Source organism: Cebus imitator, unplaced genomic scaffold (genome assembly GCF_001604975.1).
Source record: "Cebus imitator isolate Cc_AM_T3 unplaced genomic scaffold, Cebus_imitator-1.0 Scaffold34, whole genome shotgun sequence".
Taxonomy (NCBI): Eukaryota; Metazoa; Chordata; class Mammalia; order Primates; family Cebidae; genus Cebus; species Cebus imitator.
The window spans coordinates 1,031,536-1,050,107 of NW_016107349.1; the positions used below are offsets into that span (position 1 = coordinate 1,031,536).

At 51.9% G+C, this 18,572-nt stretch overlaps 1 protein-coding gene and 1 long non-coding RNA gene across 3 annotated transcripts in view; both read left to right on the plus strand.

Moving 5' to 3' along the window:
* The first annotated feature begins 363 nt into the window (after window positions 1-363).
* LOC108301435 lies at window positions 364-3,766 on the plus strand. The gene is made up of 2 exons (XR_001823873.2): window positions 364-578; window positions 3,332-3,766. It is a non-coding gene; the product is annotated as an uncharacterized LOC108301435 (long non-coding RNA).
* Window positions 3,767-15,610: 11,844 nt separating this feature from the next.
* LOC108301436 (whey acidic protein-like) overlaps window positions 15,611-18,572 on the plus strand; it is a 5,072-nt gene continuing 2,110 nt past the window's right edge. For both annotated transcript variants that reach the window (XM_017524571.2, XM_017524570.2), the window contains exons 1-2: window positions 15,611-17,490; window positions 18,033-18,170. In XM_017524571.2, the coding sequence (XP_017380060.1) occupies window positions 17,127-17,490; window positions 18,033-18,170 (502 nt within the window). In that variant the 5' untranslated portion in view covers window positions 15,611-17,126. The remainder of the gene's footprint in view (window positions 17,491-18,032; window positions 18,171-18,572) is intronic.

The window sequence follows — 18,572 nt, forward strand, 5'->3', positions numbered from 1 at the left end:
AAAAAGACCTGGCATGGTGGTTCACACCTGTAATCCCCAGCACTTGTGGAGGCTAAGGCAGGTAGATCACTTGAGGTCAAGCGTTCGAGATCAGCCTGGCCAACATGGCGAAACCCCGACTCTACTAAAAATTCAAGAATTAACTGGGCCTGGTGGTGCACGCCTGTAGTCCCAGCTACTTGGGAGGTTGAGGCAGGAGAATCGCTTGAACTTGGGAGGCGGGGATCACGACAGTGAGCCGAGATCACGACACTGCTCTCCAGCCTGGGACAGAGGAGACTCTGTCTCCAAAAATATTTTTTTTTTAATTTAAAAAAAAAAAGTGGCATACTAGTTGTGAGCTCACAACTACGCGCAGGAGTCCCCTTCGCTTCGCCCATGCTGCAGGTGCTCCTAGAGTCGGCTCCTCCAGCACAGTCCGCAGGCGAGGGCTCCAGGGCGGCTCCTAGAGAGCCACGCCCACAGCGCGACGCCGGGCAGCGCCGCAGCCTCAGGGGCCGCGGGTTCCCGCAGCGCGGCGTCCCGGGTCCTGCCGCGGCAGGGAGTGCCGAGGGCTACAGGAAGCGCGCTGGTCTCTGGTGAGGAGAGGCTGGGGGCTTCGGGGCCTGGAGAGCCGAGGGGCTAGGCTGGGGAACCGGGCATCCAAGGACGGGGGAAGTAGGAGGGGGACAGGAAGCCCGGGTGCCTGGGTACCTAGTTTCGGAGTGGAGACCGGAGGTGGGGGAGCCCGGAGGTCGGGGTTGGAGAGGCGGGGAGCCCCGAGGGCGGGGAGGAAGTGGTCTCGGGAGCCCCGAGGGCGGAGAGGTAGCGGAAGTTGAGGAGCCCCGAGGGCGGGGAGGAAGTGGTCTCGGGAGCCCCGAGGGCGGGAGGTAGCGGAAGTTGAGGAGCCCCGAGGGCGGGTGGAAGTGGTCTCGGGAGCCCCGAGGGCGGGAGGTAGCGGAAGTTGAGGAGCCCCGAGGGCGGGGAGTCAGGCTGCTGGAGAGGTGGGCGGGCACAGGCCCCTGTCCAGTTCTTGGACTCCGAGGGCGCCTTCCGGATTTTTTATGTTTGCGTTTTCCGCGCTTTACGGAAGTGGTGCGTGTTGTTGTGGGGGAAGAAAAAAAAATTAGGTGAAATTAAAAAATGAAGTGAAACAAAAGGAAATAAACATCATCTGTGACATATTGACTTTAGAAAAAAGAAATCATAATACCTTCCAGCCTGCTTTTCCCTTTTTTTAATTAGATTCATGTGAAATTATAACCCCCAAAGGCTCCCCTGCTGCAGCTCTGAGAACATGCGCGCGCACCTGGAACCCCAGGTGTGAAGGCGCCTTTGGCTTCCCTGGCTTTCTCGTGCCCCTGAGTATGACCATTCTGCCAGTGCTGTGTCTGTCGTAATTGGAAGTCCTTGATCTGTTTTTATTAGATTTTACAACACGGAAGATAAAGATTTTTTTTTTTTTAATGCCTAGTTTGTGACGACCATTTTACCACTTGGTAATAAAAACCCTCTATAAAGTTAAAGAAACACGTGGTAGTAGCAAAAAAGAAACATATAAAGTTAAACCTTGTGCAATACAGTAATACATACAGTGAAAATTAGTTTCTGCTTCCCTTGTCAGCCTTACTGTAAAAAGCTGGCTTCTGATGGCTGAATAGGATTCCTCTGTGTGGATATCACAATGGACGTCTCCAACTTTTATTGTTAGATTTTCCGTACCACAAATAACAATGTAGCTGGGCCCAATGCCTCATACCTGTAATCCCAGCACTTTCGGTGGCTGAGGCAGATGCATCACGAGGTCAGGAGATCGAGACCATCCTGGCCAATATGGTGAAACCCTGTCTCTACTAAAAATACAAAAATTAGCAGGGTGTGGTGGTACGCGCCTGTAATCCCAGCTACTGGGAAGGCTGAGGCAGGAGAATCACTTGAACACGGGAGGCAGAGAATGCAGTGAGCCGAGATCACGCCACTGTACTCCAGCCTGGTGACAGAGCAAGACTCCATCTCAAAAACAAATAGATAACAAATAACAATGTGATGTCACAGTGAAATCTTTGCACAGGCCTATGTATTACATTCCTGGAATAAAATGGTTGCAGGGTGCAAAGGCAGCCTCACACATGGCTCCAGGAAGCTCTTTTCCTTGAAGCCACTTGGGGTGAGGCCCTTAGTTCCCACACTCCTAACACCTGTTTGCGAATCTGAGACCCAGAGAAGGGATGGTGGTTAAGCCAGTGTGGGGTCCAGTTTGTTGATAGTCAACTGTTGGGTCTGGATGAAAAATCCCATAGCACTGCCTTTCCCAACTTCCCTTGGATCATCTGTTCCCATGACCCAAGTGACACCTGAAGTGGCTAAAGAGACCTCTGTAGCAATCAGGACAGCTATAGGGCCTGGAGAGTGGCCATACTCCAGGTGACATGGAAGACAGGTGGAACAAGAAAGCCCAGGAGGCCAGAGGGAGTGTGTTCACACCTGGGGTTCCAGGTGTGGGACATTCTAGGTTGTGGCCATGTGTTCTCAGAGCAGGAGGGGGGGACCCTGGAGGGTGGCAGAAGAGATTGTCCATGCCTGTGATGATGGCCGTTTTGAGACCCTGGTCTTTGGGTAAGAGGGTTGAGACTTTGGGGATGACTCAGGTGAAATCAAACTAGATGTTTTTATCTGTTTGTTTTTCAATCTGTTACCTCTTTTCAAGGTTTTTCTGTGTCAGTTTCCTTCAAAAAGCTATATCAATGTTTATGTTGCCACACCAGGTTCTCTGCCCTCCCCTCAGAGAATCCATTTCAGGGGAATGCTGTACCAGAGCATGGCAAAGCAGGGAGCAGACTGGCCCCACTTGACCACATGGCCAGAGCTTCCATGGCCTTCCTCACCTCCTCACTGCCTTCGGCACCTGCTCCAAAGGGGTCACCGTCCAGAGTAGGGCTGCCCAGGAGCACTGCAATGGGGCTACTGCCATTGCATGTCCTGTAGCAGCCAAAAGACAAGTCAAACAACGCAGGGTAAATGTTAGTTTTAATAAGAGGTCGGATTTAACTCATTGTACCTGAAGTAATATTCCAACATGTAATCAGTATGAAAAATGATTGAGATATTTCACATTCTTTTTTGTACCAAGTCTTCAAAATTGTATTTTATACTTAAAGCTCACCTCAACTCAAGTAGAAATGCTTGATCTATCTTTAGATTTTAAAAATTTATAATTGAAAAAGTTGACTCATACCCAAATTGTTACAGAGATGCTTAAAATTTTTCCGGTAATGGAATTAGCAGTTTTTTTATTTAATTCAAATGAAATACAATTAATAGTCACTTCTTTAGTTCCACTGGCGCCTTTCAGGTGCTGGAGAGACACATGAGCTGGTGACAGTGCTACTGAGCTGGCAGCTTGAGAGGGATCCAGCCAGGGAAATGGAATTAGTCCTGCACGGGCCACTGCCCAGCCACCTGCATTCTCACCAGGCACGAAGCCACTGCTGACACTCAAACAGAGGAAAGCTGAGCAGAGGCAACTTAGAATGAAGAGTCCCCAGGAGGACATGCATTGACCATGACCTGAGGAGGGATATCAGCTCAAGAAAGGAAAAGAAGGGACATTTCAAAGAGGAAAGTGATCAGCCATGGAGCTGGGGGAAGAAAAGACAACCCTGGACAGTTGGCAGTATCTTCCCAGGTCTCCCAAGGGAAGGGACTCGTTGCTCACAGTCGTGCAGATGCCTGAGTCAGAATGTGCTTACCCAAGGCCATTAAACCTTGACTCAGTGCTCTAGCTCCCCAAGCACTGTTGCGATTGTCATGGATTCCGTGGGGCTCGGTCTGAGGGGAAGGCGGTGCCAGCTGTTCTGACGGGATTCTGTCCTGTGCCAGTCATTCTCACGGGACACTGACGTGTTGCTGTACAGGTTTATCACACGCCTCTCCCTTAAACTTGGCTGGCGTGAGTCTGTTAGGGTTCGGATCTGTGTCTCCACCCAGATCTCGGATTGGAATCCCCACGTGTCGGAGGAGGGGCCTGGTGGGAGGTGGCTGGGTCATGAGGGCAGATTTCTCTCTTGCTGTTCTCGTGACAGTGAGTGAGTTTTCACAAGACTCAACCGTTTGAAAGTGTGTAGCACCTCCCCCTCTCTCCTGCTCTCTCGAGAGCTCTGCTCTCCTGCCGCCCTGAGAAGAAGGTGTTCAATTCCCCTTTGGCCATGATTGTAAGTTTCCTGAGGCCTCCCTGGCCGTGCCTCCTGTATGGCCTGTGGAACTGTGAGTCAGTTAAACTTCTTTTCTTCATAAATTACCCAGTCACCGGTAGTTCTTTCTAGCAGTGTAGGAACAAACTAATACGTAGTCCTTCCTTGCAAGGGAAGTTTTCCGTGCATTTCTGGGCCTGTGATGTTAAGGCCTAAGCCTGGATGCTGTGCCAATACTACAGTACCACTGGGGTCTTCCCACCTCGTGAGGCCTCCTAGGAGACAGCCTGTTGACTGTCTAGTAGCGCTCAACCTCACTGGCCTTTGCTCACGATGCTTACAAGGACTTCTAGCAACCACTGTGCCTAACATTATACAGCATGTCACAGCCCACAGAAGTTTTCCCATGATCTCTTTTGAGCCTCACCATAAAATGTAATCAAGGCAGGGGCAGAATGATAGTCCTCACTCTGATGTCTGATGGACCTTGTTTCAGATCCTGGCTCCCAGGTCCTTTGCCAAAGCTCTCAAGTCGGTTTCCTTGTCTGCAGAAGGTAGATAACGCTCATAGCGCTGCTGGAAACAGCAAATAAAGAAATGCCCCTCTTCCCTTAGCACCCCTGAGCTGGCAGGAGCAGTGGCCGCACCACGACTCCCACTACCGCAGGGCGGTCCCAGTGAGCTCCACGTTGGCCCAGCCTAATAAGGTCTGGCCCTGCAGCTTTTCATGCTTCCGAGGAGCATAGTTTATACACACAGGCAAGCAGAGGGCAGCGTGAGGCCAGGTAGACTCAGACTCTTCAGGCCGGAAGAGACACTGTAAGAGGAGAGGTGGGTGTCTGGAAGACAGACGGACCTTGTTGGGATGTTTGGATGCATGAGTCTAAGAGCTTGAGTGGAGCAATGTGAGTACCTGTGAGCAAGATGGGGAGCAATGGGGTCCATTGACTGGAACCCAGATGTCCCCTGGGCAGGTGAAACACGGCTTAGTGCAACAATCAGCCATGCAGGACAGACGAAACCCTACTGAAATACACATCTCATTAAAAATTAAGTCAAGCCAGGCATGGTGGCTCACACCTGTAATCCTAACACTTTGAGAGGCTAAGGCAGGAGGACCAGTTGAGGCCAGGAGTTTGAAGCCAAACTGGGCAACTCAGTGAGACCCTGTCTCTATAAAAAATAAAAATAAAAAATTGTCAGGTTTCATTTGGGAGGCCAGGAATTTGAGAACGGCCTGGGTAACATAGTGAGACCCTATCCCTACAAAAAAAAAAGTTTTAGAAATTAGCTGGGCATGGTCATGTGCACCTGTAGTCCCCATCGTTTGGGAGGCTGAGTTAAGGGATTGCTTGAACCCAGGAGGTTGAGGCTGCAGTGCACCATGATCAGGCCACTGCACTGCAGCCTGGGTGACAGAATAAGACTCAAGTCATTATTCAAACTTGAAATCCCAAAAGTGTGTGTAGGAAGGAGATTCTGTAAATAACTGGTTGTTGAGTGAAGAACTAGTGTGCTCAGCCAGCCCTTCTTAGCAGTGATAAATGTCCCTTTTACTGAAATGGATTTATGGGGGCTTTCTAGAAGTATATCTATTTTGTCTGTTTTTATTCCTTCCTTTTAATCCAAGTTGCTTTTCTTGTTATTTTTGTAGCTTCTTAGATGCATGTCTCACTTCTCAGTGGCTTCTTTTCTATTGTGTATAGTTAAGGCTGCAAATTTCCCTCTTGTTCCTGCTTTAACCATAATCCACAAGTTTGTTGTTTTGTTCTGTCTGTTTTTTTTTGAGATGAGACAGAGTCTCACTTTATCATCCAGACTGGAGTACAGTGATGCAATCTCGGCTCACTGCAACTTCTGTCACCCGGGTTCAAGTGATTCTCCTGCCTCAGCCTCTGGAGCAGCTGGGACTAGAAGCACGCACCACCACACGTGGCTAATTTTTTATTTTCAGTAGAGACGGGGTTTCACCCTGTTGGCCAGGCTGATCTCCAGCTCCTGACCTCAAGTGATCCACCCACCTCGGCCTCCCAAAGTGCTGGGATTAAAGGTGTGAGCCACTGCGCTGGCCCATAATCCACAAGTTTAATATGTGGTAATTTCATTATTTTTCAGTTCAAATATTTTATCATTTCCATTTTTATTTCTTCTTTTTCTCATGGTTCATTAGAAGCGATTTCTTTAGCTGTTAAAAGGGAGAAAGAGCTCCATAACTGAGGTGAGGGTATTCCTAAGACATACTTTAAGTGAAAAAGGCAAAACACAAACAAGTATCCATAAAATGTTATCCTTCCAGTAGGAAAGAAGGGGACGTAAGAACATAGGCAAGTAGGCAGGGAGCGGTGGCTCACGCCTATAATCCTAGCGCTTTGGGAGGCCAAGGCAGGTGGATCACCTGAGGTCAGGAGTTCCAGACCAGCCTGGCCAACATCTCTACTAAAAATACGAAAATTGGCCAGGCGTCATGGTGCACATCTGTAATCCTAGCTACTCTGGAGGCCGAGGCAGGAGAATCACTAGAACCCAGGAGGTGGAGGTTGCAATAAGCCAAGATCGCAACACTGCTCTCCAGCCTGGGCAACAAAGCAAGACTCCGTCTCAAAAAAAATAAATAAATGCTGTAATGTGGTCAGTAAACATGTTTCCCCCGAGGGTATGGCAAGCAATTCTGAAACTACTTTAGTAGTTTCAGGCGTGGACTAGAACTGAACAAATTAGTAGGAATATCATAATAATGGTAACTGGCTTTCTCATTGTTGAAAAAAGAAGTTACAACTGAGGAAAGGCTAAAGTGAGCCCCGTTGTGCTGGTTTGGAATCAGAGGTGTCCGTATAAACTCAGGACTGTAATAGGCATACAAACAGATAGACACAGAAATACACGTGTGTGCACACTTGGGTTGGCAGACATGCATGTATTTCCTAGCCTGTCTGCTGATGAAGGAGCCTCGACAAGAGACATCCCAGGAGCGTGGACAGCTCTGCTCGGATCTTGTCCTCTTACCATTCCCCAGTTAAAGGCACCAGTATCCTTGGAAAAATGGCTCGTTCCCAGGTTGAGGCAGGGAGGCTATGCGTTTGGAGCATCTTCTCATGCCAGAAAGTGAGAAAGTGCTCAGAGAAAAGCAGCTGTCAAAAGAACACGGGGACCAATCTCAAGGGGCTCCCAATGGCCAAAGCTGGAACAAATTGCTAAATAATCTAATAAACGATGGGGGAAAGGTCAGCCCTTCCTTACAGAATAATTCCAGTTAATAAATGTAGAAGAAAGAGGGCGAAGAAAACTACCGTCAGGCAAACACCACAGTAATAAGTGATACAGACAAGGTCCCCCAGCAAAGGTTAAAATTAGCGGGCACAAGTTTGAAAAGAACAAGTTATTAGCATAATCTTAAATACATCCCCCAAGATATTTATTAACTATGAAGGGAAAGATTCACAGAGTCACTTTCCAGTGTCAAAACTTCCAGGCGAAGGCCACCAGGACATGCGTGCAAGTTGAACAAGTTGGGTTTATTTCTTGCTGCAGTAACAAGGGAGAAAACAGGCTTTGGAAAACCATAAGGTGACTCAGGGAGAGGGTACTATAAAGGCCTCATGAGATTGGGTCTTGGTTTAGGGGAGGATTTAAGAAAAGACAGGGTTTTTTCTGGGTGGGAGGCTGTCAGGCAGCGGGAGTGATTCTGTGATGAAATAGCTTCAGCTAAAGCTGTGATTGGTAAAGAAGTAACAATTGCTCACATGAGCCAGGAGAGGGAGCTGTTGGGCCATTTTTGTGGTTGGTTGACGTTTTTCTGAATCAGACTTGATTTTGGAGCAGGCTTCTCTGACGTCAATGTTTTGTGTGTTCAGCTGGAGAACCCTAAGGCATGGCCCTTGGATGTTAGGGCTGCTTGTGTCTTTCTGAGCAGTGGAGACAGTCAGCAAAAATTGGTCAACATTAGTATAAGAAGACATGTTGCCAAAAGAAAACTGGCAGAATTCAGGTGAAATGCTGTCCTCTTACATCTTACTGGGCCTTGGCATCTAGCCCTCCGGTCCAAGGACAGGACCAGAAACAAAGCTCATCTCCAGGCTAATTCCCTGGAACTTGAAATGCCTCCAGAGCAAAAGCAGCTTGGAACAAGAACCCAACTGGGCTCTTGTCTTCCAGATCTTGCTGGCTTTCTGATGCTTTCGGTAAGACTTTTGGGGGCTGTTTGTTCAGCTTCCTGAGTCATCCTCAGGGAGAAGGTTGATCTAGATTGCCTCACTACCAAAGGCCTTTCTTCTGATTCCTCAGGAGAAGCCAGGGAGAGACTGAATATCAAATGTGTCGATGGCCAGACCATACATAAGAGTAGAACTTGACCCAGTCTGTAGCAACCAGCTGGGACACCAGCCTGCTAGCTATGAGCCAAATGCATAGGAAGTCAGACCACTCTCTCAGGCAACAATCCCGGGAGGCCTAACAAAAACTCCCGCCAAATGACCAGGACTTGATTAATAACTGGCAACTTCTCTAATTTTTGTCCCTGCTACCAACTTAGGACCAACCAGAAAAAAACAAATATGCTCTCCTAACCAATCACAAAGGCAGCCCCCTTTCTAGTGAGCTTCCCGAGTTTCCCCAGGCCGGCTGCCTCCATCAGGGCTCACCTGAGCCTCCCTTTCCCTCCGCCTGCCTGTGAGTCTTGGCCAAATGCAGTGATGACGGCCGCCCCCCTTGCTAGCGCAGCTCTAGATGAAGAGGTTCTGCCTGTCCTCATGTGGGTGGTCTTCCTTTATTCCCACACCAGAAAGCTAGCTTTTAATGGAAAGTCCTCTAATGTTAGCAAAGAATATAAAATTGTAATGGGGGTAAGCAGGCTGAAGGATTGCCATGTCTGCTGAGTATGGTGGGAGCCATTGAAATCTTTCTAGTAGGTCACAGCACCCCAGCTCTGCCTCCGCTAGAGAAAGGACATCCAAGTGGGCTTCTCCCAGACACCTCATCTCAGAATCAGGCCTCTGTAGGGCCTTGGGCCCGCTGTGGGCCTCTGACCCTGTAGGATATGAGTAGTGTGGGACAGTCAGTCTGGACCACTTTCTAAAATGGCAGGACAGGGTAGTGCTCTGACCTCCCCCTTCCCCCCGCCTGGCCCTGGGGCCCCAGAGGCTGAGGGTGGTCCCAAGTCCACTCCCCAATCCCAGTGTGATCCTGGCAAGTCCCTACCCAAGCTGGGCTTCAAGGCACCCAGCTATAAAAGAGGGGGGCCTCTCAGCTGGAACGGTGAAAAGCCACTCTGTTGGGAGCTCATTACTTGCCCATTCTCTACCCAAGGCATTGACCTAAGCCACAGAATCTCCCCAGGGGCAATGTTTCTGGAGAGTAGGGCAGCAGCTTGGAATCATGAGTTTATGGAGATACAGAGACCAGATTCCTCCCTGCTGCCTTCCCTTCTACAACCCCACCCCGGCTAGACTTTCCTCCTCGGCCCAGGAGACCCAGGCCTGGGTCCCACATACCTGCCCCCCAGGCCCAATGCCTGCCTTCATTCACGCCCTCCCCCTCCTCTCCTCCCACCTCCCCATCAGCTGGCAGAGGGCCTTTCTAAAACACCTCTGGTCCTGTCTTGCCACCCTGACCCCTGGCCTGGCCCCCATGGCTCTCCATGGTCAGCCCTGCCAGCCTCCCCAGCACTTTCTCACTTCAGTGTCAGGGAAACTGACTCCCCCAAAAGATCTCGTTTCTCTGCACCTGCCAGACTGCACATCTTGGCCTTACACATCCATGCTCCTGGCCTCCATGTGCAGCACTGGATTCTTCTGAAAGCTTGGGGGTGACTCCCTGTCAGAAGCCTCACATCTGGGAGGAGCCTCTGTGGGTACGCACCTGGGGTCTGCACTTCAGGGCCTACCTGTGCCCCTGACCACAGACAAGTGTTAGCAAATGGATCCCAAGTGAATAAGCTGGACAGAGATGACACCATGGGGCCTCACCCACCAGGGCCGTACCCAGCAACAGCCTCTGCAGCCCTGCCCTACCTGCTGTGACCCAAGGCAGAAGCAGAGCCATCAGGGCGTCCAACCCACCTAACAGTGACGACCGGCCCATGAGGCCCATGGTTCTGCTGGACACAGGAGAGGGGACAGAGGGCCCATGGCAGCTTCAAAGCCTTGCAGCCTTGCAGTAGGAGGTGGCAGGAGAATTTTGAAAGATGAGAGGAGAGAAATTTCCAGGCAGGAGCCAGAGGCAGGACGTGCAGCCACTGTATGCAGGGACATGACTGGGTGAGATGGGGCATGTGGGAAGGGTGTCAGAGCAGGCAAACCGTGAGGAGGGCAGAGGGCTGAGGCCAGGACCTGCACCCAGGGTCATGACCCCAATGATACGGGCTGAAGGCAGGACCCACATCCAGGGTCATAACCCCTATGATGAGAGTGAGACTTTTACCCAGAGGTCATGACCCCAATGACAAGGACAGGACATTCACCCAGGAGTCCTGACTCTGATGACAAAGTCTGAGGGGTTGGACCTGCACCAGGGTTGTGACCCTGATGGCAAGCGCGAGGCCTTCACCCAGAGACCATGACTCTGATTGCAAGGGCCAAAGGCAGGTCATGTACCCAGGGCCTGTGGCAGTCACCACAAGACTGGAACACACCTGTGGAATAGCATGGCCTCCTCCGTCCCTGTCTCTACTCAGAATTTGGAGAAAACCTTGACCCCACAGGACCAGCAGTGGGGACAGTGTGCTCCAGCTGACCACAGCCCGGGCCTCGGTTCCCCATCCATCCTGGGCATACAGGAGCTGCTGGGGAGCAAAAGAGCCTGTGCATCTTGGAAGACGATGGGCTGGAGCCAGGCAAGCCAGGGGCCAGCCTTCCCCTGGGCGCCAGAAGAACCCTATGTCCCTTGCCTCTGGGGCTGGCGAGCCTGAAGAAACAGCATTCCTGGAACCCTCTGGCTTCTCCATTTGGCCCTCAGGGCTCTAAGGGCAGCTGTGCACCTGCCCCGAACTCCTTGTCCTGCCAGTGCCTCTCACTCCTCCCCCCTGTTCCCGACTCCCCACCAGCCACACAGAACTGGTGTTCCCTCCTGGGCCCCTGGGCCGCAGCTCCCTCTGGTAGTTGGAGTAGAGTCTCATTATTACCCCATTTTACAGGTGAGGATGGAGTAAGCTTCCCTCCCTCCCTCTCCTCCTACCTCCCTCCCTTCCTCCCTTCTTCCCTCCCTTCCTTCCCATTAAAGGCTAATGCCCCAGATGCTGGGAACGTGCTGCTCAGCAAGAAGACGAGAGGGGTCCTGTGCTCCGGAGGCCAGTAAACAGGACATCTCATGAACAAACCAGGTCGTCTGCAGACAGATGTGTTAAGGGGGCTGTTGCAGTGATCGGTGCCACTACTGCCCATCCTGGGGTAGCAGCCTAGAAGAACTGACAGGAACAAACCCAAGGGGGTTTTGTAGGGGCATCTATCAATGGCCCAACCTCTTGGTGACTGATTGGGTGGGGACACACAAAAGGGAGGCCCTCCAGGTCTCTGGCTTGTGGGGAGCCATTCCCAGGGAAAGGAGACTTGGGAGGAGGCCGAGCTTTGCATTGGCAACAGTGGGCAGATGTGGCTCCAAGGCCTCTGAAGGCTGAACAGATGGGCATGCCCGGGACCAGGCAGGGCCCTGGGTGTGCCTGGGAGCTGCTGCCAGGGGTGCAGGCATGGGAGCCAGGGCAGTGGGCTCGGGGGCTGTGGGCAGATGCATCCCACAGGATGAGGGCGGGGGAGAGCAGAGAAAGGGCAGTGGTAGTGCCATGGACATTCCCTGAGGACTATAGAGGGGTGAGAAAGAGGAGGCTGGGGGAGCTGGGATGCAGGGGCGGTTTGAAGGACTGCAAAAGCCAGACGCCACTGAGAAGGAAAGACCCAGCCCACCTGAACTCACAGAACTAGCAGTTACTTTACACACAGAAGAATTTTATCTATAGGAAACTGGCCCTGGGATTTCCAACTTCGTATGAAAGTAGCAGGGGATTGGCCGGGCACTGTGGCTCACACCTGTAATCCCAGCACTCTGGGAGGCCAAGGCGGGCAGATCACCTGATGTCAGGAGTTCAAGAGCAGCCTGGCCAACATGGCAAAACCCCATCTCTACTAAAAAAATATAAAAACTAGTTGGGTGTGGCGATGGGAGCCTGTAATCCCAGCTACCCAGGAGGCTGAGGCAGAAAGAACTGCTTGAACCCGGAAGACGGAGGTTGCAGTGAGCTGAGATCGCACCACTGCACTCCAGCCTGGGTGACAGTGAGACTCTGTCTCAAAAAAAGAAAGTAGAGCTGGGCGCCGTGGCTCATGCCTATAATCCTAGCACTTTGAGAGGCTGAGGTGGGTGGGTCACCTGAGGTCAGGAGTTCAAGACCAGCCTGGCCAACATGGTGAAACCCCATCTTTAAAAAAAAAAAAAAGTAGAGGGTGTTGAAACAACATGATGTTTCAGATTTAAACTTCAACAACAGCACAATGATAGTAACACAAGTCTGGCAAAATGTTGACAAGTCTAGACCATCAGTCTGTGAGTACTTATTGGACTATTCTTACTTGCTGTGTGCTTGAAATTCTCATAATAAAAAGTAAAAATGAAAGCCTCCACTGCTACCCATTGGCCTAGCTACCCAGGGGGCAGGATGAGCGTGACTGCTCCTGAGGTGTCGGGGGCCCTGCACACCTGGGCGTGCCAGCAGGGACTGGGAATCGGGCCAGATGCTTGGAGGACACTTGGGCAGGGTCTCCCATGTGGATGAAACTCGGACCGTTTGGCCCAGCAGCTCCGCCTCTACACTGGTACCCTGCAGAGCTCCCTGCCCGCATGCCCAAAGCCAGGGTCTTCTGTGGTAGCAGAGAATCAGAAACAACCTAAATATCCATCAATAGGAGACCAGCGAATACAAGGACACATCCATACGGAGGGGACTAAGCCGCCATTCAGAAGCAGACAGTGTCGTTAAACGTGTAATCTCCAAGCGGAAAAAAAAAAGGAGGGGGAGACAGTGTGCACATAAGTCGCATTTCTAAGGGGAATGGACCTGTACATCCATACCTAAACGTGCTTGACTGTCTCTGAGGAGTAGGAAATCAACCTCCGGGAATGAGAATGGGGGTCAGGGCCAAGTGGGAACGCTGCCCCCTGCCTGCACTGTGTGTGGCACCCTCGCGTGCCTGTGGCCTTTCTTCCAGAAATAATAGTAATGAAGGAAATAAAGGATCACAGAAAGGAGGATGGAGCTGGGCCTGCCTGACTGGAGGTGCTGGTGGGATTGGAAGCAGCCTTGAACTGGGTGCCCTGCCCAGGCAGGAGAAAGGCCATCCCCTGAACCCAGAGGGCTGAGGAGCCCCAAGTGTTCCGATGCCGGAAGATAGGCACAGCCTTACTGACAGCCTCGCCCTCCTCTCTGAAGTCAAGGCAGGCCATTTGCTGCTGAGAGTGGGAGGTGGGGACTCCAGGACCCTGAGAGCAGGTGGAGGTCCTGGAAGAGTCTCTGGGGGAATCAGGACAGTGTTGATGGGTGTGTGATGGAAGTCATGTCCCCGGGGCCTGGCAGACTCTGAACTCAGGAGCTTGGGGACTCCACAGAGTGAAATCATCAGAAGATGGTCACTGGCCAGGCAGGGGGTGGGGTGGCTGGGGAAAAAGGGAGAGGCAGGAGCCTGGAGCCCCAAGACATGCGAGGGCAGAGGTGTGGATCAGGAGGAGCTGAGCTGGCTAGGAGGGGGGACAGGCTGTGGCAGGGACTAGCCACTGTTGGACCTGAGACATGAGGGTTAGAGCAGAGCTGGGGAGGAGGGTCCAGGGACAGAGGGTCTCTGGGACCCCGGAGGCAGCCAAGAGAGCTGGAAAACCAGGGGCTCCAGGTGTCGCTGCTTCATGCCAGCAGCCCACACAGCCACGTGTGCCTAAGCTTGGTTCAACATTCGGCTGTTCTGCCTTGAAATCCTTAACTTCACCTCTGAACATGTGCTAGCAAGTGAAGTCTGGTGGGACAATGGAACCAACACACCAGTGACATGCATGTGCAGCAGGCCTGGCCAGCCCGTGTGCACAGGTCCCAGTGAGGCACAGACGAGCGGGACACTGGCTCCCAGACAGGCTGGAGCCGCAGAAGGGTGCGACAGACCTCCAGGAAGTGGGAGCAGCCCAGAAGTCCTACTGGCCCTTCCCTAGCCGCCTTCGTCCCCATAGGAGCCAGCCAGTGACACTGAAAATGACAGCATAGCAGGAAAGGGGAAGACAGCAGCCAAGCGCCTTCCTTGCTTGTCCAGTAGCCAGACGAGGAGCGCACGTCAACAGGTGAAATCACCAGTGCTCACAGTGGTACTCCTCATGGGGGCCAAAAGGTGGAGACAGCCCAGTGTCCATCAGTAGATGAATGGACCAACAGAGTGTGCGCATGCACACCAAGGCATATTATGGTCCATAAACGGTGAAGCACCGACACATACTGGAGAATGGATGAACCTCAGCAGCCATGCTCGGTGAAAGAAGTCAGACACAGCTGGCCACACATCCTATGATTTCATTTCCATGAAATGTCCAGAATAGGCAAATCCACAGAGCCAGAAAGCCGATCGGCGGTTGCCAGAGGCTGGGAACAGAGGGAAATAGAAAATACCTGCTAGTGGGTACTAGGTTTCTTTTTAAGGCAATAGAATGTTCTGGAATTAGAGGTGGAGGTGGTTCAGCCTTTTGGATGTACTAAAAAACAGTTGTACACTTTACAATTAGGGGTGAATCTTATGGCATGTGAATTACATCTCAATAAAAAATTAAAATGAGATAAAAATAAAGAATGCAACTCTTTTTTTTTCTTTGAGACAGAGTCTCACACCGTCCCCCAGGCTGGAGTGCAGTGGTGCGATCTCGGCCAACTGCAACCTCCGCCTCCCAGGTTCACGTGATTCTCCTGCCTCAGCCTCCCGAGTGGCTGGGATTACAGACACACACCACCACACCTGGCTTATTTTTTGTATTTTTAGTAGAGATGGGGTTTCACTACGCTGGCCAGACTGGTCTTGAACTGCTGACCTTGTGATCTGCCTGCCTCGGCCTCCTAAAGTGCTGGGATTACAGGCGTGAGCCACTGCACCCAGCCAACTTTTCATCCTCATTAATATACAAGTTCATATAGACATGAACGACTGTAAGAAGTGAGGCAGGCCTGCGGTGCTCAGGGTGTCTGGCCACGATGTTGGTTACAGCAATTTTGATGTAATGGAGGGAAAATTCAGTCTGACACATTCAGTCAACTGATTCTTTGTGTTAGAAGAGTAAAACTGCTTAAGAGGAAGCTGTTTCCTCACAACAAGAGATGGATCCAAAAATACTCAATAAAAACAAATAAGAGAAAAAAATAAGTGGAAAAGCAGTTGAGTTAGTTTTGTGTAGCATTGGCACTGAGGTATACATGTGCCCCATGTGAACTACAAGGCAAGAATTGTGTGATTGGGTGATTCTGCCTAAGGGCTTAGTGCTCTTGTGTTTACCTTTGAATTGGCATTGCACAGCATAAAAATGACCCGTGCCACTCATGTTCATAAAAAGAAATATTTATTTTTATTTACTTAAATTGACACATTGTGAAAAGCATCATGACAAGTCAGAGAGACTGTGGAAGAGAAACATATCTTTTTATTCTGGTACCTTTACTAGTACTTTTTTCCCATTTGTTGAACAAGGTGCCCTGAAAATGGCATAGTTAGCTCTGGGGCACCCTCTGGAGATGGGAGATGCTGGCGAAGGAAGTGCCCCTCTGTGCTGTCAAGGAAGAGGGGACTAGGTGGGGGTGGGGGTTGCATAGTGTTTGTCTGTGGCAGGGATCTGAGTTCTTGAGATGGATCCGCTCTCGCCTCAACCCAGCATCGGCATGAGATGGACTCAGATCTTCTAGCCAAACCCATTCATGGTGTAGGTAGGAAGGGACAGAGGCAGAGAAAAGGGCCACCAGGGCCTGCCAGCGAGCAGTTGTGGCCTTGCCACCTTCGCTTCCCCAAGCTTGGTCTCCACCAGGTCTCTGGTCTGTGCATAGCCCCCTTACCAGGAGGGTGGGACAGCCTATATGAAGCATTGTGTAAACTTCGAGCCATGGAGAGACACAAGAGGTGGCAAGTCACCACACCAGTGTGTCCATGCTGGCCACCCCAGGAGGCGCCTGGGTTGGGACCCATTGTTCTGCAGAGGGGCTGTGAGGGCCGTGATGGAGCCATGTCATGCCATGGGCACACAGAGGAGACACATCATAGCCCTGCTGAAGTAGAACATTCTGGCCTGGAACATCCTGATGTTCAGTAGCAGAGGGTCCCAGGGGAAGATTTAAGGGGTTCTGTGAGGGTCTCCAGCTGGACAGGAGTGCAGCCTCGATCAGGGACTAAGCACCAGCCGTCAGGCAGCACGTGGTCACCCGGGGTCTTCAGGGCAGATGTCCAGGTTCCACAGTCCCCAGGGCCGCTTCCCTATCCAAGGCCTCCAGGCAAGAGGATAAAGGAAATGCCCCAGAGCAGAGGGGGCATGGCGCCCTGGCAACACACCCACCCCTGCCCTGTGGCACCCACTCACTTGGCACAGGAGGGTCCCTTCTGGGAAGAGGCCTTCCTAGTGCTTGCCCTACACAGACACCCCGATATAGAGCCTGGCGCGTCCCTCATCCGGTGCCCGACATTCTCCGCAGGGAGCTTGCAGCGCAGAAGCAGAAGGCAGCCCCTTCTCATAGAAGGCCCAGAAAACTACAAAAAAAAAAGAGCAGCAAAACACCCTCTGAGAGCATCCCTGCGCCTGCTATCTCCCTCCTATTTTGATTCCTAGGTGATGTTGTATAGCTTTGGGACACATCATTTCTTTTGTCCCTGAGGGGCCCCTATGCAACCATTTTACAATAACTGCTGTACCTGCGTTTAATATCCGTTCTTTTTCTTCCTTCCTCTGTCCTTCATTTTATCAATTCTCCTAATAAACATGCATGACTTTCAAAATGGGGAAAAAGTGGTCAACCTAATAAGGACTTCCTTTTTCAAAAATGGCCCTCAGTATAGCGGCCACCCCAGGCCTCTCAGCCGTTTCCCCAAGACTGGGCCTGGCTTCTTCAGGCATCCAAGGAGGAAGTGCCTCAGCCCAGTTGGGGCCATGCCAGTCTGTCCTCCCCGTTGCCCCACCCCAAGGCCCTCCTCCCACCCCGGTCCTTTAAATGTACCCCAGGTCCTCAGACCACCATCTGCTGCCTGCCTGCCACACGCCACCATGCGCTGCCTCCTCAGCCTGGCCCTAGCCCTGCTTGCACTGGAAGTGACCCTCGCTGCGGTCCCAGCCTTCATCTCGCCAGGTAACTTTCTAGGGGACACTCCCAGGAGGGTCCTCCTGCCTGATCTCTGCTTCCAGTGGGACCCTGTAGTGGAACTACAGGTCCTGGTGGTTTGGTGATAGGAAGGGGGAAGAGAGAAAGGGAGGAGGCTTACCCCTTGTGGGGGGAGTCCAGAGGTGGCAGAAAAGCAGGGCTGTATATACACATGGAGGCAGCTATCCCCAGATGAGAAACGCCTGGGCCTGGGAGCGAGCAGGGCAGCCAGGACATGGGGAAGTGGCAGCGGAGGGTGCGGGCTGTCCTCAGGCCCTAGCCATGTCTGGTCAGGGTCTTAACGTCCCACCACCTGCAGTGGGCTTGTGGCCTTGCTTCCTAACTTTCACAGCTGACTTCCCATGCTTTGATCAGGTCTGTCACATTTCTGGTAGATTTTTTTTGGCCTTCTAAGAAACATCATGTTGGGTTGTTGAGGGATGGGCTCCTCATTGCCTCTACCTTGCTGTCCCTTGAGGGGTCTGGGGGTGGGGCCTGGACCCCCACCCACCTGCCCATCCTGTGTGCAGAGCAGGCCGTGTGCCCCGAGGCCAGCTACTCGGAGGAGGCGCCCTGCGTCAAAACCTGCCTCACCGACAACGACTGTCTTGGCAACAGCAAGTGTTGCCCCAGCACCTGCGGCCGCTCCTGCAAAACCCCCACCATCGGTAACGCCCCACCTGGCCCTGTACCCATGGTGACAGCCTGGCTCCTATCTGTCGGGGGAGGGAGGAACCCGCTTTCTCAAGGATCTTCCTGAGCTGGACACTTGGGACCACCCTCTTAGCACCCACACAACTGCCCCATACACTCAGCCCTGCATGTGAGCCCCCTTCACTTGCCGGAACCTGCCTGAGGCTGGCCACGCTCACCCACCTCTGTCCTGTGGTCCAGGCCTCCAAGGAGGGTAGGCGGTTTCTTGCCTTGAGATCAGCGGAAGGGAGGCTCCAGGGATGCATCTGACCCCAGGGCAGAACAGAGGCTCAACTTCCCCATTTACTTATTTATTTTTTATTTTTATTCTTTTTCTTTTTTTTTTTTTTTTTTTTTTTTTTTTTTTTTTTTTTTTT